The sequence below is a fragment of the Talpa occidentalis genome, unplaced genomic scaffold (genome assembly GCF_014898055.3).
Source record: "Talpa occidentalis isolate TD23 unplaced genomic scaffold, MPIMG_talOcc4v2.1 talOcc4.6, whole genome shotgun sequence".
In the NCBI taxonomy this organism is placed as follows: Eukaryota; Metazoa; Chordata; class Mammalia; order Eulipotyphla; family Talpidae; genus Talpa; species Talpa occidentalis.
Window position 1 is genome coordinate 21,243,932 of NW_023604972.1, and position 27,017 is coordinate 21,270,948.

General features: G+C 44.3%; 1 protein-coding gene across 2 annotated transcripts in view; it reads left to right on the forward strand.

Moving 5' to 3' along the window:
• Positions 1 to 8,212: 8,212 nt before the first annotated feature.
• KLF3 (KLF transcription factor 3) overlaps positions 8,213 to 27,017 on the forward strand; it is a 33,243-nt gene continuing 14,438 nt past the window's right edge. Inside the window, exons 1-2 of one of the 2 annotated variants that reach the window (XM_037530698.1) lie at positions 8,213 to 8,328; positions 22,888 to 22,983. In XM_037530698.1, coding sequence (XP_037386595.1) covers positions 22,927 to 22,983 — 57 coding nt within the window. In that variant the 5' untranslated portion in view covers positions 8,213 to 8,328; positions 22,888 to 22,926. Of the gene's footprint in view, positions 8,329 to 8,894; positions 17,676 to 22,887; positions 22,984 to 27,017 lie in introns of those variants that run through there. The other variant, XM_037530699.2, reaches the window with a different exon arrangement.

The window sequence follows — 27,017 nt, forward strand, 5'->3', positions numbered from 1 at the left end:
TCCTCCTATGGCCAGGGAGCAGCCGGGGATTGAACCAGCGCTGCAGAGGCTGCGGGCAGCTTCGCAACCCAGCGCTCAACTGCTGCGCCACCAAGGAGGCCCGAATTGGATTTTTAAATTTTGCCAAATAAACAGACTTAAGGAAACCTGTGTTCATCTAGGGAAAAACTTCACTTTTCAGACATCCACGAAGTAATAAGAGAAGCCAGTTTAGAATTCCACTGTCACCAAATTCTGCTTATTTTGAACCTTCAGTTTTCTTATCTTCCGCACAGAAAACGAAGCTAATTAAATAAATCATTGTATAGCAAAAGTTGTACTCAGTGAGTTTTGAAAGTGTTTCCCTCTTTTTTTCAAAAATTGAATTCTCTCTCTTCTGATCATTTGCCAGAATTATATATTCAAGGGTATTTATGACTTCATTTATGATGTTATTCTAAATTTTAAGAAATATTTCTCATAAATCTGCAAAATGTTAGAGGTGCTAGATCCTGTGATATTTATTAGCTAACAGACAGATTTGCAACAATAATCAGCAAAATTGAATTATAAGTCTAAATAGTTCATATAAAATTTTTGCTGGGCTAAAATATTCTTTAAAACTTAATATACTAAAGATATATGCTGATATGAGCCTAAACACAGTACATTGTTGATTTTTTTTGCTCCTATCATACCTTAGACACTTAGAATAAGCAAAGATCACCCACATTTCAAAGTTCCCCATATTTTCTTTTATCCCTTCCCAGAAATACAGTGTCTTCAAGAAAAGGGGGTGGGGGACAGACATTGGAATAAATGCCTTATACCCAGACATAGTTTTAAGGTATTCGCAATAAAAGAAAGCACAAGTCAACGAATAAAAAATTAAATATACGGCATGCTTCTTTGATGTGAGAACACTTATAAAAATAGAAACTTAAAATTGACTAACTGGGGGAAGAAAAACATGGCTAAAAGGACTGGTAGCTGATTGGGGGTGGGGACGGGCGGGGGAAAGTCAGGGAGACAAACAGGATGCCAGGAGGTGAGAAATAAGGGTGGGGAGTAGTGGGCAATCTCAAGAGGAACTAACAAGGTCTGTTGCTTATAGTTACCCAGAAAACCTTGAAACAATAACAAACAAACCTGCTTAAGCAGAAGCCTGAGAGAAGCTAGAACCCCACTAGCTGAGGCCACACAGAATCTCCTGGCGGCCCACCCACTTTATTAATGGTCCTGGAGAAGACTGCAAGGAATCTCCCCGATCGACATATCCATTACAACTGCTGACACTTCTGTTTTTGAATCACTAGATCCTGGTGAAAGACCAGGAGAGGGTGAGTGGACCTTGTGCTCCAGGAAGTATATTTCTGTCTCTTGAGAAATAGAAACTGTAGCTCTATTCAGTCCTATTTGCCGGGTTTTCTGTTTGTTTGGTTTTTTTTTTTTTTTCCTTTTTAACTTTTTCCTTTTTGGAGTGGTTTTTAAAGTAAATTATTTTGGGGAAGAATTCCAGTTCCAAGAATCTGTCCAGGCCCAGCTATCCAAGCAGCAATTAAAAGCCAACAAGCAAATAAAAGGAGATGGTCATCTTCTCCTATTGCCTTCACCTCCTAGAGCCCCTTGCATTGCACCCCACTCCATTTGAAACTCACAAGTAAAGAAATACACCTAGGCCATGGGTGCTTTCAAGGTACCATCTTGCAGAGCTGTCCTTGCGGTTCCACATTTAATTATATACAACATGCCCATCACTTTCTTAGCTATTTTTAAGTGGCACATTTCTTTATTATTATCGAGGTAATATATGCTTGTCAAAGAAAAAACACAACAGAGTACTGAAAGGCAATGAAATATATCACCCTCGCTCCTGTCACTTTGATATGACCATTATTATGATTTTAATATCTTTTGTTAGCAAATCCTTTTTAATTCAAGGGCAATGAGGAACGCCCTACTGTTCACGTGATCCAACACACGCTTCTTTTTCCCTACGACTTAGCAAAATTGCTAAAGCCTTTGTGAGTGTGGACTGGCTTGCAGAGTCGGGAGGTTAAGGGGTGAAAGGTCCTTCTCCCAGGCAAGCACCCAGGAGACCTGCGTCACTTTGCCTTTACAGGGAGGGAAGCTCTTCGGACTTCAGGGTTTCAGGTGAAGACATGCAACACACTTGCAAGGAGCTGATAAAGGAAGGTGGTCAGGCCACTTCCCTAGAGCAAACTTCACACAGTACCCCTTTGTTGACTTATTTACTGAGAAGAGAGAAACATGTGTGTATGTGTAAGTGTGTGTGTGTGTGTGTATAGGTGAGCAAGAGATGGTGTGTATATACATGTATAGATGTAGCTTTCCTCTGGTACCTGGACCACAGTTGCTACCTACTTCTCATTATGTACATGTTCCGTTGGAAGTTTATATTAATTCTATGTAATGTCATCGTATATGTCATTTAACTCACTTGTTCAGAAATTTCCCATGGTTTCCCAATGTCTACTGGAAAAACTTACAGTTTCTCAGCTTTCTGTTTCTTCACAGTCTGGGCCTCCGCCAACCTTACCTGATTGGCCTGACATCTCTGCTAATTGGGTTTATGCTCCTGCTGGACCTTTGCCCCTCGGCCCCTTCCAGACCTAGCAATGTAGCATGAAACCCCCCACCCTTTCCAGCCATGATGGGTTAGCACTGATATCATCTCTTCCATGAAGCCTTTTAGAAATTTTCTGACCTGATGCAATTTCTTTGGCAAGACTGTAAGCTCCTTGAAGACAATGACCAAACTTGTACCAAAGTACAAGAGCACTCATATTTTTTTTCGAGAGAATCAGTTTGACCATTTTATCCTTTTGACTTTCAAAACATGGTCCTTTTCTGGATTTTACTCATTATATTCTGCATTTGTATAATGATAAGGCAGCAATTATATATTTTCTCTCAACTTCCCTGAATGCAGGAATCACTATCCCAAAGGTTCCACTGCACTTCCATGTTCATTGCATCATAATTTACAATAGTCAAGAAATGGAAACAACCTAAGAATCCTTCAATGAATGAACTGATAAAGAAAAAATACATATAATGGAAAAATATTCAGTCATTTAAGCAAAAGGGAATCTTGCCTTTGGCAATAACAACAGGTATGGCCCTTGAGGGCATGATGGTAAATAAAGTAAGCCGGATAGAGAAACTCAAATACTATATAAGTTCACTTATATGTGGAGTCTGAAGAGGCTGAACTCATAGAAATACAGAGAAGGATTTCTATTTGGTGGGGGTAATGGGGGGATGTAGGTCAGAGAGTACAAACTTCTGGCTATGAGACAAATAAGGTCTTAATTCCTAACATACAGCATGGTGACTGTAATTAATAACACTGTATTATATGCTTGGGAATTGTTGCGGGAGTCGATCTTAAGTGTAATCACCACACACAAATAAGGTATGTGAGGGGATGGAGGTGTTAGCTAACCTGACTGTGGTAATCATTGTGCAGTATCTATGCACCAAATCATCATATTGTATACCTTACATTTACATATGCTCTGTGTCAACTGTATCCTAGGAAGGGGGAAAAGAAAAAGTCATATGACTTTATTTTCCTTTATGGTAGATGCATCTGTGTTGCTCATAATTCTACAAGTACATAACACTTTTGTTTTTTTCTTTTTTAAAAAGGATTTATTTATGCATACGAGAGCTGGGGTACAGGCCAGAGATGCAGGGGTGAGAGGATTCACCAGAGACAGAGTGGGGAACAGAACAGGCGGATTGACTGAAATACACTGCTGAGGGGAGCAGCAGGCGAGACAGGAGAGCTCAGTCTAGCCATGTGGGTTTCTCCCTGGCCGCCCAGGGATCAAACTCATGCTGCAGTCTGGATTGCCTCATAGTGCAGTGCTTGACCCCTTGTGCCACCAGGGTGGGCCCTACTTGACACTTTTCTGCCTTCATAACTTGGCCCATCATCCAATGAAGAGAATAAATTTTCCTGGGGAAGAAACAGGAAAACTGAAAAAGATTAAGGAAGGAATCTCCAGCATATGGATCTGTGTATCAGAAAGTGATCTCCTGAAATTGAACTGTGAAAGAAGCCACAAAGAGAAAATGGGGGTTCAGAGTTGCTTGTGTTCTCTGTGCCCCGAATCAGTCTCAACATGGTGTCATCGTTGCCTTCCACTAGTCAACAAATACTGGTGCAACACTTTATATTGGCCAGACACTGTTTCAGGAGTTTGTGGGGAAAGGCTTGAAGAGGACAAGGTCCCTGCCCTTATGGAAACAGGCAAGGTCCTAATGTGGAAAAGAAGTAACAAACTAACCAAAAACTAAAAGTAACTTTGGTTAAGGATACATTTCAGAAGAAAGTAAAATGGGTCGAGTAGACAGTGAATGAGGAGTAGAGGGATATTTTAGATTGTATGGTGAAGAAAGTCATTCTTGAAAAGGTAACATTGAAGTTGAAAACTAATGATGAGAAAACTGCTGTCTCTAATGAAATCTAGACCCTTGGCATTCTCCTCAAGGTTATAAGTTAGTTGCCATAGCTCCAAGTGTCACATCCTCACATTTCAACTTCCAAAGCAGACCTGGGGGGTTAAGAGTTTCCTCGCCTCAGGAAGAAAAATACCTCCCATAAGCCCCAGCACACTCCTCTTCAGGTCCCACTGGCAGAATTAGGTCACATATACTCTTCAGTCAATAATCACTGACAAGAGAGATCGACTGCAGATTGGCTGAAAGCAATAAAGTTCTGCTGGAGCCAGGGAGAGGTGTCCTTCCTGGAGCAGATGCTGCTCCAAACCTAAACCTGAGTGAGCAGCTACCATAAGGCCCAGGTTGGAGATGGTGCATTTATCTGGGATTTCCTGATCACTAAAGCGCGTGCCAGGTGCTATGTTAGTGTTCAGGTTTAAAAACATGGTCTCTACCTTGATCATCTCACTGTTTAAAAACATTCAGTGAAGGAAATTTCCTCTTTCCTCCTCTTCAATATTTCCAAGGCACGGTCATCACCACTAAGTCATCCAGATTCCTGCTCTCATCTCTTTGCCTGTAAACCATTTCTCCTTCTCAATTCACCTTGAATTTATTCACCTTACAAATAGTCATTGAACATTTGGACCCTGGGGATACGATTTTGCTGAAAAGACAAGGTCCATGTTCCACAGAGCTTCTATTTCAGTGCCACAGACAGTTAAATAATCAGTTACAAGAAAGAATAAAGCACAAATGCTATCAGAAACCCAAAGGGGAACACCTTCACTTATCCAAGGGTGGGAGAGGAATGCTGGTAAGATAAGATATATTTGGAAAAAGTATCATTTAAGTCAAGATTCAAAGATCAATAGAATGTAAAGCCATGAGAATAAAGATCAAGAATTAGGGGAAAGAAGGCTAGACGACCTAGCAAAATGAGTGTGTACTAAGGGCTAGAGGTCAGGAGAGTAAGTTGGAGGGGGATAGAAAAGGAAAGAAGCTCAGTGCTGCCAGAGAAGAGAATGGGAGGGGAGCAGGGGGAGAGATGAGTCTATAGTGACAGGTGGAGGCAGCACAAACCTTGGACTTGATCCAGAGGAAGTCACTGAAGGGACTGATGCATTTAGGTCTGCATTTAAAAAAAGGCATTCTTCTTCCTTTGCTCCGATCCCTTTGCCATCTTTAACCATGATGCCTACAGGACACTGAGGCAATAGGCCAGACCAAGGTAGTGACCAAGGAGTGGGTAGTAACTGATGAAGTCTAGGATTCCTGAGCCATGGGCAGCTATGAACAGCCAGGGAGCAGGAGGAGTCAAAGTTGACTCCAGGTACTTCTGGTTTGGGCATCCAGACAATGCTGATGTCCTTCACTGGACCGATTCATTTTTGCACAAGTTGTGTTAGAGTTGCCTTCCACAGGGCACTGAACAGAGTGTTCATTAATTAACCTATTTTATGACTTTCTTCTCCCTCCCCCACCTTTCCTATCAAAACCACTCCCTTCTTATCTTCAATCACACTTTTTTTCAGATAGACCTTTTTCACTTTTCTTTGGGTCCACACCCATAGAACAATGTAAAAAATACCATGTATGTGCTTAGGTTGTCATCCTTCTGTGTCCCTGGAGCGAAGTCTGTATTTTTGCAACCTACTACCAGCCAGGCATAGAATGCAAATAATTCCATCGGTCATCCCTAACGCTGTTTTCCAGTGAATACAAATCGAAGGTGTCCCATCAGACATTTAATGATGTCAGTCATCAGTGAATTACAATTGGCAAGAGATAAGGAGTCAACTTTTGTCTTGCATTTCTCTTTTTTTTCCCTTGCATTTCTCTTTAATTCACTAAAAAAAAAAAAACAAAAAAACAAAAACCCTTTCATTCTTTAACATTTTCAGGTTTAACCTTGCGGGACAACAGGGTGGCACAAGCAGAAGTTCCATTTCTGGGTGTTCTCCACGTGGTCTTTTATGTACCGGCCTTTTTTACAATATGTAATTCACTACTTGAGGTTACCCGGTACTAATTTTATAACACTGCCTAAGCTCCATGTCGGGTCTCAGCAAACACTATATCACGACCTTTTAAGTTCCCCCATGCCAGAATGAAGCATCAAAGTGAGAAGAGTGAACTTAAAGGGCCTTTAAAACATCTTGAAGCAATAACGAGGCATAGACTGAAGCAAGGGCGTTTTTAAACATTACACAGGACTAAAACAATCGAACCAATTTGTCCTTTGTTCTTTTTATTGCATTCTTTATTGCATTAATACTGTTTAAAAAGAAACTCAAAAAAGCATTAAACTCGGGTACCAAGCTACACAGAGTCCTCCGAGCGGCCTGGCTTGGGCCAAACGAGCGTTTCAGCCGCCGGCTCGGGCCTCGGAGCCCGCTCGCGCCGGGTCCCAGCGAAGGGACGAGAAAGGAAAAGGTCGTCAGGCCAAGCCCTCAGCTCGCCTCCAGCTCTCCCCCGGCGGGGAGGCTCCGGACCCAAGTTTGCCAAGTTTTCAGGCAGGCCCGCGCGAGCCATTGTCGCAGCTACCGACCCCCTTCTCGCTGCAGCGGCGGGCCCAGCCCGTGGGAAGTTTGCTTTGGGGGTCCCGACCTTGCAGAAGCGTCCCAGGAGGCGGGGGCGCCCGTGGCCGCCCGCCCCCGGCCAGGCGGGCGCCCCCGGCGCCCCCGGGTACAAAGAAAGCGCGCGCTCGCGGGGTGTCGAGTGACCTCGGCCACCGGGGGCCAGCTCAGGGCTGGGGTCCCCACCCCGGCCCCTCCCGCCCGCCGCGCCCGCCGCACGCGCTCCCGCACGGCCGGTGCCTTCTCCCGGCTTTTCTGCAGGAGCCTCGGACGCGCGCGGCGCAGGAGGGGCCGGGCCGGCCGCGGGGCCCAGCCCTGCGCGCCGCGCCCGGGGCCGCCCTCCCGCCGGAGCGGCTGATGGATGGCCCGGCCCGCGGGTCCCCGCCCCGGCTCGCCCGCGCGCCGGGCTGTGTGTTTTGGACGCGGCGCAGCGGGCTGCACCCGGCGACGCCCGGAGCGGGCAGCTCCGCCCTTCCTTCCCCCGGGCTCGGGCGGCGGCGAGGCGGCGGGGCCGGCCGGGCGGGGCGGGCGGGGCGGGCCCGGGCGGAGGGCGCCGGGGGTGGGGGCGCGGGCGGGGGCTCCGGGGCGGGGGCGCGGGGCGGGCGCGCCGGGCCGGGCCGGGCGGGGGCGCGGGGCGGGGGCCCGGGCGGGGGCCGCGCGCGCACGCCCAGCCCCACGGCCGCGCCGCGCCTCGCGGGACAGGTCGGGCCGGCGGGGCGGCGCCCGCTCCGGGGAATAATGAGTGTCTGTCGGGCCGGCCCCGGGTGACTGGGCGGGGCGGGCGCGGGCGGCGCGGGAGGCGGGGGCGGCGGGGGAAGGGCGCAGGGCGGGGTGCGTGTTTGCGCGAGTGACTCGGCCGACCCCTCCGGCGGCTGCCTCCACCCAGTGGGTGGGGACGCGCCCAGCCCGGGCGGCCGCGGCGGCTCCCTCTCCCTCCCTGACCCTCCCACCCCGGGTCCCAGCCTCTACTTACCCCGCCAGCCCCGGGCGGCTCGCAGAGCGAGCGGCGCCGGCGTCATGTGACTGCCCGGAGTTGGTGCCAGGAGCCAGGAGCGGAGCCGCGCGGAGCCGGGCCCAGCCGGAGCGCAGCCGAGCGCCCACCCGCCGCCCCGCGCCCCGCGCCCGCCGCACGCGCGCCCGGCCCCGCACCGGCCCCCGCGCCCGCGCCCGCGCCCCGCGCCCCGCGGCCGGCGCCGCCCGGACCCGAGCGCTGACATTTCTGCATCCTCGGGACGCGAGGAGCCCGGATCCGGGACTTTATTTCTGCTCTGCAGCGCCCAGCGCCGCGCCTCCAAAAGTAAGTCTCCTCGCCCTCACCTTTCTCGCCCGACTCCTGCTGCCCCCCTTTTCCGCTGGTCCGGTTTCATTTTTTCCAAGGGGGGCACGCAGTGGATAGGTTGGGGGGTGCAGCGCGGGGGTGGGGGCGCCTGGGGGCTTGGGAAAGTGCAACAGCTCCCCGCAGCCGGGGGTGGGGGCAGAGAGGCGAGGGGAGGGGGCACCCCGGGTTCAGTGGCTGAAAGTGCTGGATGGGGGAACCCCCGTGCGAATCCCGGGGGGTGCGGGAAGAGAGCGAGGCCGGGAGCGCCCGCCGCGGCCCTGGCTAGGGCGCAGGCGGGGGCTCACCTGTGTGGTCCCCCAGCCGCCGCCCTCCCGCCCGCCTGCTCGCTCGCGATTCCCTCCAAAGCCCCAGAAATCTCAGGGCTCTCCGCGTGGGGCAGCGTTGTTTGGAGAAAGGTAGCGCCGGGGCCGAGCGCTCCTGCTCCTCCCCCTCCTGACTCCCCACTCCCCCCTCCCCCCTGCGCCGCCCTCCCCCCCGGCTCTCCGCCTGCGCCCACCCCCACCCACCCCCGCCGCCCCCCTTCTGGAACGGGGCGCGCGGCCACTCGCCCGCTGGAGCAAACTTGGAGCAGCTTCCCGGGCCCTCTGGGAAGAAACTTGGGGCAATTGGGACTGGAGACAACATCCCCTTCTCGGCCCTGGAGCCCCGCAGCTGCCGGGGCGTCTGGATCCTCGGGGGCAGGAGGGAAGAGCTGGCCAGGTTTGGAGCGTCCTCCTGGGGGCACAGAGAGAACCTGCCGCAGTGCCTGGAACGGGATTGCAGCGTGGCTGGAGGCGGAGAGCGCCTTAGGCAACTGCCTGCGGCGTTAGGGACCAGAGGCAGGTGGGGGCCCCAGAGACGGATCCCCTGGACCCGGACCCGCGGGACTTACCTAAGGTTTCAGAGTGTCCTTTCCGGGAGGTGGCAGATAATGCCTGGAATTGTCGTAGCTGTTCTTTGGCGGAGAGCAGGGGAACGCTCTTTATGCTTTTACATTTTGTAAGAAGCAGTGTGCAGTCACACCAGATGAAGAATGTGCGAATGCGACTTAGTAAGTCAGGGTAAACAGAAATTGGAAATGGCTCACCTCTTGTGTTTCCCTAAAATAAACATTTTGCACGAAATTTTTGTACTCCATGTATTTTTTCTATTAGTATCGCCCAAGACACTCGAAAATAAATTAATCCTATTATCACAGGACTCTGGTACATGGGGCATGTATGAAGTGGAATTCCGAGTTCATAGAGACTCGTCATTTGTAAGCAAAATCAAGTGGGGAATAGGGCATTTGTTCGCCGTGGGTTTTTCCACAATTTTGTGCTGTCCTTTTCCTAGTGCTGTTATGTTTGAGGAGCATTTTTATAAGAGAAATCCATCTGGATGATAGTATGCCTAACCAGAGGGAAGACTTGCTCCTAGGGAAAAGCAATCGGATAGCTTTAACATCTCCCAAATTTTTAAAATTAGTAGTATTTTTTTTTAAAGAGGGAATGGAAGAATGAGTTTCTACTGGCTTGAAACATGGTGTATGTTAGTTGACCTTAGGCTGTTAACAGAAAACTTGAAATGAGATGTTTGATTAATTTAAACTCCCTGGAGAACAGATATAGCCCTTCCTGCAGTCAGTGGGGTTGGCTTTCAGACATAGCATTATTAGAAGAAGAAAACCTAATGTGCTCTTGATAAGTTCAATGAACACAGTGCTAAAAGCAGCATTTGGCTTGCAAGGATAATGCAAGCATAAAAATCCTAATTTGAGAATAACAAAAGTATCTGCTTAGGCAAAACCTTGTCAGATATAAAACATAGCAAATAGCTTTGGAGAAGGCAATTGTTTTTGTTTTCTTTTTCTTTCACTGCAAAGTTTCTAAATTAAAACCCAATCTTCTGGTTGCTATGGACACAGTGATGCTGTTGGGGGGGGGGTTGGTTAGTTTTTATTTTTATTTATTTATTTTTTACCTGTAGTTACAGCTACACAGTTTCTTAAATCTCTGATAATGGAAACCTGAGTTAAACAGCCTTAGTTAACAAAATAAAGAGAAATCCTGGGAAAAGAGCTATGAATGGATTTTTTTTATCTTAAAAAATACCTTAAAGGAATACTTTGAATATCTCATAAAAATGATACTCTGTTATACAGATTGTAGAGTTTTGAAATAAAATGAATGTCAGGAATAGAATCCCATTCTGCGAAGGTGAATTTCTATTGCTGTGGGTACTTGCAGAACAGATGTGCAACTGTGCAAGTATGTTTTTAACTATGCAATTGAAAAAGACTGAACATTTGGGGTGACTTTAGCTGTGTCAGAGTCTGTGTCATTGGAATTTAGTTCTGCCACTAAGGGTCACTTAAAATCAGTCCAATTTTGAGTTTTGTGGAATCAACGAATTGTCATCCGAATTCTTAGCAGCAGTGCTCTGTCCTCATTTTCCTCATCATGCTCTGAGGGTCAGCAATAATCTTTACCCTAACCCAGAATTTGATCATAGCTAGAGACCAGCCACAGGGATGAGGAGAAAGAGACAAAAGAAACCAGAGGAGCGGCTGGCGGTAATTAGGAAGGTTTCTGCTGCTTGAATATGATAAAATCCCATGTTCACTTATGATGTTTACTATATGTGGAAGCTCCTATTTGTAAATAGGGCAGGTCCCCGGTATAAAGCTAGTGTTATTATTCACACCCCTAGAACAAACACCTCCACCCCCCTGTTGTTGTCTTAAAAAACTCCAGCTGCTCATGAATATAGGGTTCAGGGAGGGCCGGCTAAATGTTTCTCTGTGCTTTCTCTCCAGCACAGCCAGCAGAGCTGTTTCCTGTTCTTTGTTTCAAGGCTGGGGTTTGCGTCATACATTCCAAGTGGCATATGTGTGCTCTTTCCTGTTTCAGGCTGTTTTCTGGTAGATCAGTAGCCCAGACCAGGCCATGGTCCCTGCCCCTAAACTCCCTCTCCCCACCCAGGGAGTTATCATGTCTTTACACACTTAAAATTGCTTAAGATGCCTGTGTTATGTCATAATGAGAAGTCAGTTAACCTTTTTACATGCACCCTTTGCTCCAGTGTGTTTATATGGGTAGATAAATACTTTTACCTTTTTAAATTTTTCATCGCCACACTAATTTTAAGCAATTTCTCTGCATATTGGCTAGAAATCCAAAGGAGCTTGTTTTTGTTTGTTTTTCATTCTTTGAAGGTGGGTAGGGTGTTTGAGGATAGGCATTTTCACCTGAAGTCGACAATTTTGGGTCAGGATCACTGTATTAGAGTTTAGAAGCAGTCTCATTACTGCAAGATCTGGACCTCTCTCCCCCTCCCCCTCCAAACCCCTTGTTCACATTTAGCACTGACACTCAAAGCCTAGGAGACTTCATTGGATGGCGAATGCTTGCAGACCTGGCAGCCTGAGCTGACTTGAAAGTCTTGCTTATGTTTTAAGGAAAAAAATCTTCAGAAAAAGTACTGAAGCAAAATGTAGGATGCATTTAGAAAATCCCAGGATTATTTCTTTTTAAAGGCAAAGGTTAAAATACTACGATACTTTTTCTAAGGACAACAGTTTTACTGTAATCTACAGCTATTTCCACTGTTTAGGAATAAAAAGCTCAAAAGAACTGGGAATAAATTCATTTAATGACAGCTTGGAAAAATTTTACTGTGTTTTGAAAACAAGAGGAGAATGCTCTTGCTTATTGTTTTACAATAGCAACTTTTTCACAATCTCATTTTTTAAATATTCTGTCAGCTGTGAGTTAATGAATTTCTGAGTGAGACCTACTTTAACAAATGAATTTTCATTTGGGTCTTCAGAAAGTAAGTTTTAAAGTAATGGTTAAAAAAGAGAGTTTCTGCAGGTTTCCTTTTTAAACTTGTTGTTGGATTTTCTTTAAAATCTAAAGGGATCATTTACAATATTTGCTAGTAGAATAAATTGCAAGAGTGGCTGAGGCAGCAGACCAGGCCTTATTACCCTTCCAAAGTTTGATGATAGATATTTGGTTTTAATTTCACATCCCACCACATTCTTTCTATATGTGCAAAAGGGAAATAAACTATGATGTTAAGAAAGTTTCTAGGATAAACTAGTAGGTTACTGATAGCCTTTGTTGAAAAAAAAGAGCTTTTAAAAGTTTCAATAAGATTTTTCTTTCTCCTTTGGGGGACATGAACTTGAAATATTAAGTTGACTTGTAGGACAAGAAGCCTTTTAACTAAAATGTATAAGTAACCCAAAATGAAGCAAGTTGTTTGTTTTAGTTTCAAAGATGTTAACAATCCAGCCAAATTTGGTAGACTAAAGTATTTGCCTTCCCCCAAATCATTTTTTCCTCCTTTTTTTGGGGGGGTGAGGGAAGTAGTTAATAGAGATGATTATAGTTTAATGTATTCTATCAGGAAAAAAAAATTCTTCAAGCTTTTAAATACTGAATTGAACAACTGGGAAAAATTATACCAGTCTGGTAGTTACTATAATTACAAAACTAAATGACAATAAGAGTTTCATCTCTTGACCATGCAAATCACAATTCCTAATTCAACCCCATTTTGTCTCCCTGTGTTCTTTAGCTTCTTAATATTTCCAAATCAACATTTCTGCTATAAAATAGGGTTTTTTGGTGGTATTTCTTACTTTCTCTTTTCACCCCCAGCCACGTTGAAGAAAAACATGATAATAAATGCAAACAACTTCATCCTTTAGATAATAGGAATTATATTCTGGAAATTGGGCTTCTTTCTAAAGTGCTTCACTGTCATTGGTATTAACTTAAAAAAAAAAAAAATCCCTAGAGTCTTAAGACAGTTGCTATCTACTTTGCTAGATAGTCCAAATCCATCTTGCAGTGGTGTGGAAGAGAAGGGTTGTAATGGGTCTTGGGTATTCTCATTTTCAAGTCTGATCTGTCCCTTTTCTTAAACCCCCATTTCTCATCTTAAGCAGTCATGCCAGAGCTCGAGACAGGAAACCAGACAGCAGTCTGCCCTGATAAGGGACAGCATTGTCTAAAGGAGGTAGCCTGGCTTTCCCCCACCCCTCAACTCCTCTTTCCTTGAAATTTAGTAGTAATAAAAGAGACATTGCTACAGTCTCTGAACCAGAACTAGGACTGTTTCCTCCCAAAGTTGTGTGTGTGTGTGCGTGTGTGTGCCCATGTATGTGTGTGCCTTTCCACTGTCTTTCTGAGGAATATCTGCCTTTGTGAGGAATATCTCTGTAGTTCAATAGAATATTAAAAAATTATCAGTGTATTTGTATCCCTGGGTCAGAGAGTTTAATAGTAAATTTCTCTAGCAAAACAGGTTCCTGGAGCTTTTTGAAACTCACTCCATTGTGTTGGCAGGCTGAATACATTATCATTTCCCCCATCTAATTACTAAGGGGAACCATAGGCAGAATGTAGGCAAGTAAAGTGGTCCTTCAGCCAGGCCCTTCAGGGTCTACCTCTGACCTGATCTCCAGGAAAGGGTGCATCCCAAGACAGCCCCCTCCCAGCAAGCCCCTGCAGAGCTCTGCTTAACCTGAGAGCTGCTGGAGAAGGTTGCCATCTCTGAAAGGCCCCTGGGTCTCCAGGGATGGCCCAGAGCTAGTCTCAAACCAGATCAGTGGAGTTTGGCCAAATCTAGACATGAGAGCTCAAGTGGACATTGAGGTCAGTACATTCTACCCTGGAGAGCGACCTGTGAATCAAGTGTCGGTTTTTTTCTCCTTTGACCTATATGCTGTTTTTTCTACTAACTACTGTTCTTTGAGGCTAATCACTGAAATCCACTCCTTTATCTGTTCTTGCACTTTGCAGTCTGGTACCTGCCAAAACTTTACACCCCAGAACTACTTTCATTAGTCCGTTTAGGTTCCTGTTCCCCTTAGTTCTCCAAACAAAGGGAGTTTTTCTCCCCAAAGCCTCCCAAAATTTTCCCATTTACTTCGCATTTTAGGTTTTAGAAGGTTTCAGGCTAGCTTCCCTGTGCCCTGGGTAGATTTTCCTTGTGCAAATCTTGGTATACAATCATGCCTGGCCCCTGGCCCTTTATTTAGCCTTGTCCTTTACTTTGTCCTGGCACGTGAGAAGTATCTTTTGACAGCCATTCATTTATTCATCTCACAAGTATTTATTGAGCACCTACTCATTAGCACTAATCTCAAATTATGTGCAGTTAATATTCCCACTTAGGCCACAGGATGGAGTAGGGCCCAAGTGGTCTAACCTGAAAAGGCATTTTGAAATCTTAATTGCCCAGTGGAACCACCTCCTGGCACCGCCCACCGCTGCCCCCTCCCTACTGGGGGAGTGACCCCAGGATGGGATGATTTTCCTTCCAGGTCGTTCCCACAGCTCAGACTCAGAAGCAGAACAGAAGGAGCTCCTGGTCTGCAGGCAGACACACTTCTGTTCTTGGCGACAACGCCAACCAACTCTGCGAATTTGGGCGAGTCATTTCACCTCTGTTCCTCCATTTCCTCATTTCTAAAATGGGGATGAGGACCTGACCCTTCCACCTTTGTACAGTTATTATGAGGATTTCCGTATTTGCTTGGGTAAAGCTGCCAATTTTTCTCAGCAGTTTTATGGACCAATTGCAGGTGCATTTGCTATGAAGAATAATAACCTAATTTGGGGCCTTTAGAACGAGTCCTTTGATCTTGTGTCCAAGCGTGCAGGCAAAGGGAGACTGTAGGCAGCAGGGGCCAGTTGGGAGTTGAAATCGCTGCTACTGTAAATACACTGTTCCTGCTGCAATCCATAGCCTCCAGGGAGAGATCAGTTCACAGAAATTGCCATCCCACTATTGCTGTTTGTAGTGTGATGTTGTCCTCTGCCTGGGGAGGTGGTGGAGTGGGGTGTCAAGTCCACCAGCCTTGAAGTCAGACTACTTTGGCTTCCAGTACTGACTCCACAACTCAGCAGCTGTGTGATCTCAGGCAGATTGCTTTACCTCTCGGCTCCATTGTTCTCATCAGTAAAATGGGAAGGTCGTATCCATCTCATAGGCATTAAATGACACAGTCCATGTAAAGAACCACACCTGGTGATCAGCAGTCATGAAGGTGGTGGAGATCAGCAGGAATTTGTCACTTGGCCCTTGGCAAGTATAGCAAGGATAGCAGGAGCCTTCAAAATAGTAAGCCCAGTATTACACACACACACACACACACACACTCTCTGCTTATACAATTGTTTCTCTCTTTCCTTATTTTCAATTTTCAAACAGTAGAGAGCTTGACACTAGACTTGTTTAGAAGATATCTCTAGGTAGGTAATAAAAAAATTCTTTGAGGATGAAACTGATATGTTTCCTGAAGGACTCATGCAGGTAAGGTTAAAGCTAAGAACTTTTTTTTTTTTTTTTTTTGAGGAAAGCTTAATAGATTTTCTTTTGAGTGAGGGAGTCCTCACCCTCGTTATGAAGAGAGATTTCAAATGTATTCGAAGGAAAGTGGAGAAGGCTGCACAACACCTACTGTGGGCCAAGTACTCTCATATCCCTCTTTGTGCCTAAACTTAATAGTCATTTGGTGAACAGCCTGATCTTTGGGGAGTGGGAAGGGAGGCCTCTAAGGGAGTGTAAGACACTCCCCTCCTTGAGGTCAGGTCAGAGACAAGCCATTAAGAGACACAGCCTATCTAGGTAAGAAGAGGAGGCCTAGGTAGACCAGGGCACAATCATCCGGGTGCAGAGTAGGGAGGGCCTTGAGCTGATCTTTGAAGAATTAGGAGGATTTAGATAAGCCGGAAGGGGACGGGGCATTCCATGCTGGTTGCCCAGCATCAGGGCCAAAAATGAACAAAGGCATGGGGGGAGGGGCAGCCAGCATGAAGGGCGCTTGTTGGAGCAAGGAGCAGCTGGCTAGGAAAGGGTGCGGAGTGTGGGCCCTTGAACCCACTCTGAGTCCTGAGGACCCTTTGGACTCCAGTTGGAGTCAGCTGGGGGAAGTCTCATTGAGGACTCTGAGAAATGTAGGTGGCAGGAGGCTTTGGACCGATTGAAAGGGCCAAGGCCCTAGGAGTGGAGAGACCCTGGAGGATAAACCCCCAATAACAGTTTCCAGGGGTACACAGAGGCTGGCCCCTCATGGCAAGATTCAAACTGGTAGGGAGTTTTGGAGAGGAAGGCTTAAAGGAAACCCTGAGGTTTCTATGGTGAATGACCTGAAAATAAGGCAAGTGGAAGGTGGGGCAGGCAGCCTTTTCCAGGCAGAAGCTAGGAGGAGAAGGATTTGGGTTTGGAACATGTTGGATTTTTTCAGACCCCTTTTCTGTTTCTTTCTGTTTACTTTTGAAGGGCAAGGGCAATATTAGCTCATGGTTTCATATCCGAGAGTTCAGTGGTTCTATGAGATAAACTTTTAATGCAGAATTCTCCGGGGTCCTGGAAGGGCCGCCACCCTGACAGTTCTTGCTGGTTATTTTTAAGGTTCCAGCCATCCCTGCTCAGGCCGGAATTTCCAGGAACTGGCAGCTGACTCGAGCCAACTGGCCCCTCCCAGCCTCCCACTCCCTCCAGGGTGGGGCCTCATGGGTGGAGGCCCCTAAGGGTGGAGTGGGGTGGGTCTCCAGCGATAGGGCACCAAGCAGAGTGGCCTCACGCAGCCTTTCTGGATTCGATTATATAACTTCACAGAGGATCACTGTGAGGGCCAACCTGGCAGATGTGCACAGCAGGAACACACACTGCAGGTTCTTTTCAATGGTCTTGGGTCGCTTACCCTTAAAACTAAAAGACAAAATTGTCAGAGAGCATAAAAAAGGAAAAGGAATGTGAAACCTAAACTTTTCTTTAAGAAAGGTGTGGAATGCCACTAACCAGGTGGCATTGAGCTTGGGAGTTTACCCAAAGGGTATTGGCTTCCCCACCCCCACCCCTACCTGGCTGGGCCTCAGTCTGAAATGTGTTGGGATTTTACTTGGTCTTTACCTTTGCACCTGTCCTTATTTACATGCAAAATCAATTGCTTCACTTGGTCTTTCCGAAGTACAGGGTGTGGGCAGAATCTTATCTGAAGCCATGTCCTGTTTGGACAAGTCGGACTCCCTTGGCAACCCTCCATAGGGTGGAGCAGATGGGTGGAGGCAGGAAAGTAAAATTGGGTGGCTTGTTAGCAGAGAGAGGAGAGAGGGCGGAATTGTTTGCTCTCTGGATCATTATATTTAATCTGAAACTAAATAATTAACTTCTTTCCCATTTACAAAACATTTTGGTGCAAAATAGTGTAATTTTATGAGGGGCAAAGATTTGGAATGCTCCGTGGAATATTTTACATTTCCAGCCAGCTCTAGAAGACCGAAGTAGAGGAAATCAAGTGCTATGAAAAGGGGACACAGCTCCAGGTAGGTGTCAGCATCTGGCTGTTCTAAAAGGAGACTCCAGCTTCAAAATGCCTACTTCCATCTGCTGCCTGTCTCCTTGTATTTCTGGCCTGGGAAACTGCCAATAAATATGCAACTCACTGGGAGTGCCTGAAGAGTTTGGGTACAGAAGTGGAAAAAGAAACCTTTCTTTGAAAAGAAAGTTTAGCAGCAAGGATGTTGTTTGCCTGTCCCTGTCCTCCTGACCAAGAATTACACACACACACACACACAGATGGGTTTTTTTAATTGATTTTTCTCTTTTCCCTGAAGTTCCTTTGGGAGTAAAAAGTAGGGGAAGGTGATATGCTTCCTTCTGTACGAATCCTAACTCTGGGCTGCTGAAGAGGGACTCTTAGAGATGGGGTGTGGGGTGTTAGGTGGGTCATACTATTTTTCTCCTTCCACCACCTACCTCTTTGAGGCAGTGAGAAAGCAAAGATTTGTCTCAAGAAAGGCAGGTAATTTGGAGCCTTACAGTCAGGACAGGTTGCAGGAGGTAATAATTCAGGTACCCTTTGAAGATCTGGGAAGAAAGAAAAATAGGTAAAGGGCATAAAAAGGGAGATGAAACGAAAGAATGTCAGGCAATTCCTGCTGTATCACCAAGGAATTGCTTCAGTCTCTTGCTCCCTTCCCCAAGAAAGAGCTGTCATTGATAGGGTGGTTTCATGGTAAAACATGCTCTAGCTTCAAGGCAAGCTACTTTCTAAGGGAGTTTGGTGCCATCATGAGCTCCTCGCCGTGTTTCCTAAGCTTGCAGCTCTCTGTGCCTCTCATAAAGCACTTGTCACATGGACCAATGAGGTGGAACTATATTGCTGTTAAAACTTCATGTCAGTGATTCTCCAGGCTTTTAAACACATACATACAGCTTTTTGCATTTTGGCAAAAATCTTGCCTTTATTTTGACATCTGAAAAGTCAGAAGTTTAAGTGGAGAAGGGAGTAAAGGAAAACATGAAATCTGTTTCTGTTAGAGGAAAATTCAGTTCTCTCGGCCTTTCCCAACAAAATTACATAGTTGGGAAGGATGACATTTGTTCCAGTTGTGGGAAATTATTTTGGCGATGATGATGGTCCTATATTCTCACTTTCAAGCACTACAATCACTTAGAAGTTATCTTAAAATCAGTTTTGCCCTTGTTTTCTCTTTCAAATGCAGTTTTGTTACCCTGGGATTGCTTAGTTTAGAATGTATTTGTGCTTAGCTAAATACAACTAAGATGTAAATGTGTTTATGATTGGAAAATAGTTGCAAGGAAAAACAGAACCACACTTAGAGCCTCCTCATCTCTGTGATACCCACATAAAATGGTTAACAGAATTCCTGAGGGTGGTGAAAACCCACTAGGTTCAAAGACCCTGGTGCTGGCAAACTCAACTTACTGGCTTTCTTAGTCACTAATACCTGTTTTAGTGTGCCACCTACTGGCTTTACTTGAGATTGCGCTGTGTAACCCATTGTGTAACTCGTTCTTTACAGCAGTTGTAGTTTATTTTGCATTCTTTAAAATGATGGTAACAGCCCCAAAGCTGAGATGCTATTCAGTTTAGGGACCCTAAATCTTCCAGTGTATAAGTTACCTCTCAGTTACAGAAAAAGACACTTTGGAAACATGATAGTCACTCTTTTCTGATTGACCAAAAACCCATGGACGAAGTCAATGCCAATGGCAAAGTGGTCTGTTCAGAGATAGGCACACTAGGTACAGAGTGTGGAGGTCTCCTGAAACCAAATAAACAAAAGCCTGATTTGTGTTTGTGTTTGATTTTCTTCCTTAATTTGACTCCTCTGTAGCTTAGCTTCCCCTCTCTTGTTTTTATTAGGAGTTTTAATTATAGGAATTATAATTTAAAAAATTAGCACACCATGGGTGTAATGCCCCATCCCCAGCGACTCTCCCAAGAAGCTCTTGTGAACTGTTCAGGGCATGTCATTTTCTTTGTGTGTCCTTCATTTTCTTTGTCCCATATCCTCTGACTATCTCTAGAAGGATCCTCACCCAGTCATTTTAGAGGCTACCAAATTAAGAACAAAGGGCTGTTAGACATGTGAATGGACAGTGAGTTTATGCCTATTCATGGTAATATTTAAATTTTGCACACTTTTTTATTGTCCAGTGATGCATTGTTTAAAGTTTCAAAATGAAGTACTGTAATTCTACCATTATTTATTAGCTGAAATACTTAATGAGAAATAGCAATGCTTGAGGAGCAGGTGTGAACAAATAAAGTGTACCTTTACAATTCTTTTTTAATAAAAATGAGTCAGGTTTCATTAGGATGAACTCAGTGTAATAGACTACTTTTTCTGTATTGACTACAAGTTGTGCAAATCACTAAGTTCCTTTAAATTTAGATAAAACATAAAAACTAAAGAATGAAAGTGATTTAAATAATGTCTTGAAATGATCAAAGATAAGCAGGTTGCATGTGATTCATCTAACTGGAGTCAGTAGTCCTTGTGGATGGTATTCTATGCTAATAGGCATTGGAAAAGGTTTTTGAAGGCTTTGTGAACTGAATGGTGGGATTTTAGATTTGAACCAAAATGAACTGCGGAGCCCATGGTGTTAATTCCACTGTGCTGCTCTTGCTGGCAGTAAAGGGAGCACGGTAAAGGGAGCACATTGCTAGGAGGTGGGCAGTGCTAGGTGGCAGTGCCAGGGCAGCTCTTAACTGTTAGACTGAACTTGGAGTCTTTTTTGAAGGGAAGTGTGGAGGTTCACCTCTAAGGCTAGGCATGTTTAGCAAAAGTCCATGAGGTATAAATGACAAATTTAATGCTTTTTGTGCATGATGCATAACCAAAAGTTGTGTGTGTGTTTGTTGGTATAAATGATTTACAGGGTAAAAATTGGTTCTTTTTTAAATCTCCTTTGATCTTCCTCAAACATTTAGGAAGTAGGTAAGGGAGGTGTCATCTGCATTTTACATGTGAAACTTTTGCCACAGGGCAAGGCTAGAATGCAGGTCTCCTGCTACTGGTATCTCAACTAGGGCTCTGTCCTAGCCACTTGAGAACATCAGTGCTTTCATTTAGAAGGATGCATCGAGACACTGTCCAGTAGATTGTTGAATCTGAAGAGTAAATTCAATTTAAAAAACTTGGGAGAGAGGCAGCCAGCCATAGGTCAAGGCTGCTGAACTATCTGACCTCAGTGATATTAAGCAGGCAATTTCACTTCTTTTGTTGACAGTCTGCTCTAGTAAGGGAGTAGGGGGCACACAGCAATTCTTAGACCCATGTCCATCCATACAGCTGCCAGGCTGAGAAATGGTTAATAGTACATCCCAAGACACAAAAGGGGTTTTCATTCTTCATTATGAAAATCATCCATTTTTCACTGGTTGTTGGGGTTTGTTCTTGGTGGGATACATAGGACAGTAGTAGCACCATTGATTTGAGCAGGCTGATAGCAGATTGTGTTCCCAGATTATAATACATCCTGTGATGTAGGGAAATATAATTTAGAAGTCAGGACCTTATGTTGAGTTAATGATGATACTCACGTGTTGTCATGAGACCCCAGAACAGGCTTTCTCCAACAAAGCAATGAAGAACAAGAACACAATATTACTTGCATAATATTATTTGAAGGTATAACTGATAGAAGAAGGACACAACAAACTATGCCATTGCTATAATGGAGGTGGGGAAGGAGAGTTCTAATACTAAAATACAGGAAGCACTCTAGACCAGGTATTTGTGCATCTTTTTCAGCTGGAACTTAACCTAGAACTTGTTCATTTTCCCACCCAAACCCAAGCAGTCCACAAAGACTTTGGTCTTTAGCCAAAGTGCTGAACATTTAAAACAAATTTGGATAGTAGGTTTCTGAAGCCGGTTATTAAAGAATCCAGGCACTGATTCTGTAATTGAACATGGAGCAGACTGAACATTTTGTCCTGTGAAAAAGCAGTTGGCTTGATATAGTTCAGTGCTGGAAGTAGCTAGTAAAAAACACAAAAGAAAATGAAGGAATAACAGGAGCAGAACAATAAAAAGAAAGAGAGGGACTGGACAAAATCAAGATGGTTTCCTTAAGATTGATTTGTTTCCTAATAAGGTGCAATTAGAATGAATGCAAGCGGATATTTTTCACAAATAAAAAGTGTTTAGAAAACAATAAGAAGTTGGGGGTGAGTTTAAAGTCTGAATAGGCATTTCTCAAGAGAAGAATGTAAATGGTAAATATGGGGGAGCCAGCTTTGCTAATTAAATCAATTTAGAGTGAAAATAATTTTCCATGTTGATAACAAACCAGTCAGCACAGTTTTCCTTTATTAAAGTGATAATATTCATTGCTGGTGGAAATGTTGAGAAGTGGGTTCTGTTTTGCTTATAGAAATTAATAGAGCATCTCTGTTGGATCATACATCAGAATGTATATGTTTTTCACCTATGAAATTTTCATCAGAAATTTTTTCCTAAAAATTAATTAAGGATGTGCAGGAGAAGGTCAAACATAAAGATGCTTAGTGCTTTATGGGATGGTGAAAATTTAGAAGCAACCTAAATACCTAATTTAAAAAATGAATAATAACTGATCTATTCTCACAGTGGCACAGAATTTGATGATAGGAAACTGTACTTGTGGAAAGGAAACATTTTCCCAATAAATTGTGAAGTGAATTTTTGGGTACCAAATACTACCCATAATGCACTCTGCATGCTGTGGCCCCATTTGGAGACTGTAGTGAGTACACTAATCCCAATAAGAAGAGGTTTGGAGGTATTAAAGCAAAGATATATTGTGGTTGGTTCTCGGTTTTCCTTTTTGCTTGTCTTGTTTTTTCCCTTAATTTTTCTGTAATAAACTTAAAGAAATAAGGAAAGATATTTAACATTCCTCTTTTGTTGAGTTGCACAGCAAACTTTGCAACTCAGAAGGGGTTGTACATATAGTTCAGAAAACTTGGCCGACACCGTCCTCTCCTTTTGGAGACCCCTGACACGATTTCTAGCTGGAGCTGGTCTCCGGCATCAGGGTTTATGTATGTGAGTCAGAAATGCCGGTGGACTCTCCTCCGGTTATGACCATGGAGTCTGGTTTTAATTATACAAAATGGCATCTTTCATAGGTAAGGGAACATTCCAGCCATTCCGGGGATTGAGGGGAAGGAGTAAAGAATCTCATATTTTGCTTTTACTACTTTATATTTAAAGTTACCTTTGTTTTGTTTTCTAGAGTATACACCAGAGCACCCTAGAAAGCTTACCTAAAAGAATGCTCATGTTCGACTCGGTGCCTGTCAAGCAAGAGGCCATGGACCCTGTCTCAGTGGTAAGTTTTCCAAAATTGAACACCTGCTTCATCCCCAGTGATAATAGCATTCTTCTGTGTTTTATTCCTTAAGATTACTCAGTCCTTGATAGGCAAACTTTCCTCAGAGCCCCTCATAGTCAGTGATGCCCTCCTAGCCTCTGTGAAATCAGTGGAATCCATGTTTCCTTAAACCCTGCCTGCACCCCCATCATCCCAAGGTATGATTTGCACAGAACTTGGGTCACAGGTGAATCTGGTCACAACAGAGGCAGGTTTACAAAAGCTCCTTTTTTTAGTTTGGCCTCTCAAGATTATTGGTTTTGGCACACAAAAAAGTTGGCCAGTCTGATTTGTTTTAATTAATGTGCACTTAGGGACATTAAAAAACCTGTGTGTGATGTTTATCATGGTTAGGAAGCAATTTTTACAATCTGCATCAAGAAAGATCACCACCCCAGTTATATCAAAGTTTTTTAAAAATATTAATGAATGCCATTTTTTTAAATACTGGAAGAAAAAAATACTTTGTTATGTTTCCCATAGTATATAAGCTGTCTCTCATGGAACTGATGAAAGAGATCAAGAAAGAGATGAAACCTGGGGTGGGGGAAACTCCACTGCCCTTTTGTAAAAATACAGTAGGAATAAAATGAATTGCCTAAAAACTGATGACAGCAGCCATGTCAACCTGTGACTATATGAGAGACAACTAAGGAGAAACTATGGAGAAAACTTGGCAGTGAGGATGGAATTTTGTTTCACTTGGAAGAGTCTGGGGGCGGGGGGGAGTTATGTTCGTGGTCTTTTTCATCACCCAAATGCTAAACTAGCCCTTCAGTGAGCCAGGCCCCCCCCTAGATGCTTTTAGGGCACCAGGGGACTAGTAGTTAGTCCAGGTGTTTACATAGGTACAGCCCTAGAGCTGTGGCATAGGGGCGACCACAGAAAGGGGCTGACTTCAAAGCAGGGAGTGGTTGAAACAGGAGAAGATAGGGTTTAGTGGATGTTAATAACAAGGCTACACTCCTCCTTGGTCTTGCTCTTTTCTTCCATGGGTTTGGAAAATATTCACAAGGGGGGATATCTTGGCCTGAATTGTGTATCCAAAGATTGGTAATGACACACTTGCAAAATTAGATCATCCTTGCGCATTGGCTGTGGAGATTCCAGCCAAAAATGTTTGCACAAGACATAGGGGTCACTCCAAGGCTCTTGGAACTGAGTCGCCATGGATATTACTAAGCCAGTGCAGTGTTTACCACTGTGTACAATGAAAAGTTAAGTCACAGTGGCTTTCAGAAAATAACATTTACATTCTAGCGTGGTAACTGGATCACGGAGTGTCTGAATTTGATAGTAAATGAGCAGTAAGATTTTATTAATCAGAAAAACAAATTAGACTTCTTAATGTTATTCGTACTGTTCTCATTTTCAGCAACTTTTTTCACCCTACTGTTGCATGATCACATTGGGGGAAGACTAAGGTATAAAATTTCCCCATTAATTATATGCTTGAAATTTGAATAGGTTTTTAGTACCCAAGAATGTGATTAATTTCATAAATGATGCAGACCCATCCGTGATGCCTTTTACTATTCTGTGCACTTTCAGTGCTTTTAATCAAGCATGAAGATATGGCTTGGGAGCCTAATTGAAAGTTAAAATGGAGATCCACATTGCTAAGTTAGTATGATACAATTAAGTGCAAAGAAGTGCACTTAACTGAAAAAAAATGGAAACAAAACAAATTAAAAGTAACAGTTATGCTTGTAATGCTGTGACATATTAATATATGAGGTTCAAATATGTACAATTTGTTTTGCAATTGATGGTCTTTCTTCTTCATGCTCTAGTTTTCAAATTCAAATAATGCTTCTAGAATTTAATGAGATCTTTTCACCGGAAGTTAGTGTCAGGCCTTACATTGAAGGTTTTCTCCCTTAATTCAGCAAATCCTCAGTTCACTGAATGAAACTCCTGGAAATTAGGATGTTGTGATTATTTTGCTTAACTAAACTAAATAAAAAACTTGCGTTTCCACAAGAAATCTTCTGATTGCATCTTTTCTGCCTTCATGGTTGGAATGTGTTAAAAATAATTTGCTATATCTCTTTTAATTCAATCTTTGAACTGAAGGCTGAAGCTGTTGCCCATTTAAGTCAGTATTCCTACATTCATGAGATGTTTTTAATCCCATGTAGAAATAAAAATATTTTACAGTAACTTAATCTGTCCACCCACCTCCCCCCCCTTAATAAAAGGAGTCATCAGTGGAAGCTGGCCGTCTGCCTACTTGGTATTTTGCTGTAGTTTAGAGAGGAAATATCATTTCTCTTGGCGAAAGATAAGTCTTCATCCCCTTCTCTGCTAACCCTTGTGCTCTGAAGCAAACAGTAAAGCTTTAGATGAGAATGTGGAAGCCGCCCCACCCAGGCCTGGGGTGGGTCCCTGCAACCTGCCATGTTGGCAAAACCACCAGCAGTGCCCTATTTTTAATTTGTAAAATTGGAGATTATAACTTGTAAAACACGAGACAGGTTGTATATATACAATGTCCACATCAAGGAGTGTTTTTGCCAATACGCTTCTCCAACTCAGGCTGAGAATTAAAGAATTTAATTTAGGAAGTGAGAAAAGTAACAAATGTTTTAAAAGTATTCTTTCTTAGCCTTAGTCCCACAGGAAGATTAATTCTGAAGAAAGTGTGTCCTTTCTTTTTTAGTCCAGCAGCCTCCTTACGGATTGAGAAATCATAAAAATCAGCAGTTCCTCTGCTCTGTTCTAACAAAAATTTTCCTGAGCCCAGTAGAAAGAGAACTCACTGTGGTTGGCATGGAGGGGCAGGACATTTGCCGTGTCTAGAGTGTTTGTGAAGTACCACACCCTCCTGCACTTGCCACCCCACCCTTGGATGAAGATGCCTCAACTTGCTCAGCCCTGTCACGATGCTCACTTTTTCCCCCACATTAGTGACTGGTGAAATCAAGATTTGTCCATGTTTCATGAGACAGTCACAGCCTCCACTTCAGCTGTCTTGTAATGGAAAATTCACCAAAACTATCCCCAATAAAGCAAAAAACTACTGAAATTCTCAAGTCATCTTTCAAAAATCAAAAGAATTGGTTCCAATCCTTCGTCTTGTCGGTACTGAAAACTCAGAGTGTGTGTTGATTCACTTCATTGATTCATCACAGATTTATTGAGCATTTAGTCCAGGTCCCCGTCTTCCATCCATCGTGGAGATACGAGCACTTGGATATATTTTTACAGAAAAGGGAAAGCTTTTCTTAATGACAGATCTTCCTGAAAAGTAAGCCCTCTGCCCTCCCTCACTCAGGGCTCTTCAGGGGGCTCTGTCCCGGGGCTCAGGGCCTCCTGGGGAAGCAGTGTCAACCGGAGGGCCTGTAGGATGTCCACCAGTGACCAGGCTGCTCTTGGCTCTTTCAGCTTCATCAGCACTTGCCTCTGACCAGGCTGTGCGGCCAATGGCCCACACGCATTTGCGTTGCTTGTTAGAAGATTGGAGTGGCCTGAAGGAAGCAGCTATTACCAGGGCGTCCCCACCCAAGGCACACACCCGAAGCCAGCCCAGCCTTGGTCCCTACATGGTGGAAAACCTGATTGTTGGAAGCTGATTGCAGTCGGTTGTGTGCTCCACCCAAATAATTAAAGTAAACACATCTTATAGAAGGTTCTGGTAAACAATGCTGTGAAATTTGCTAGTGAGACAATTTGAGAAACCACATTTCTTCACCCTTTGGTGAGGCAGTCGGACTGGAAATGGTTGTGTACTCAGCTGTGTGTCCAAATGTGTGTCCTTACACAAGCCCCGTGACTTTACAAAAACAGCACGTGGGGGTTAGAGGAGACTTTCACTGGAAAGCAAACTCTTCAGCAAAACTGAATAAGGTTTGTAAAACTTAGCTTAAATGTGTGGTTGTCTCTTTCTTTATGGCTTGAAAAACCTGAGACTATTATTAAATTTCCAAATCTCCCAAGTTTTAATTCCTGTTTTTCTTAAACTCACCCCATGGACAGACAAAGCCCACAAT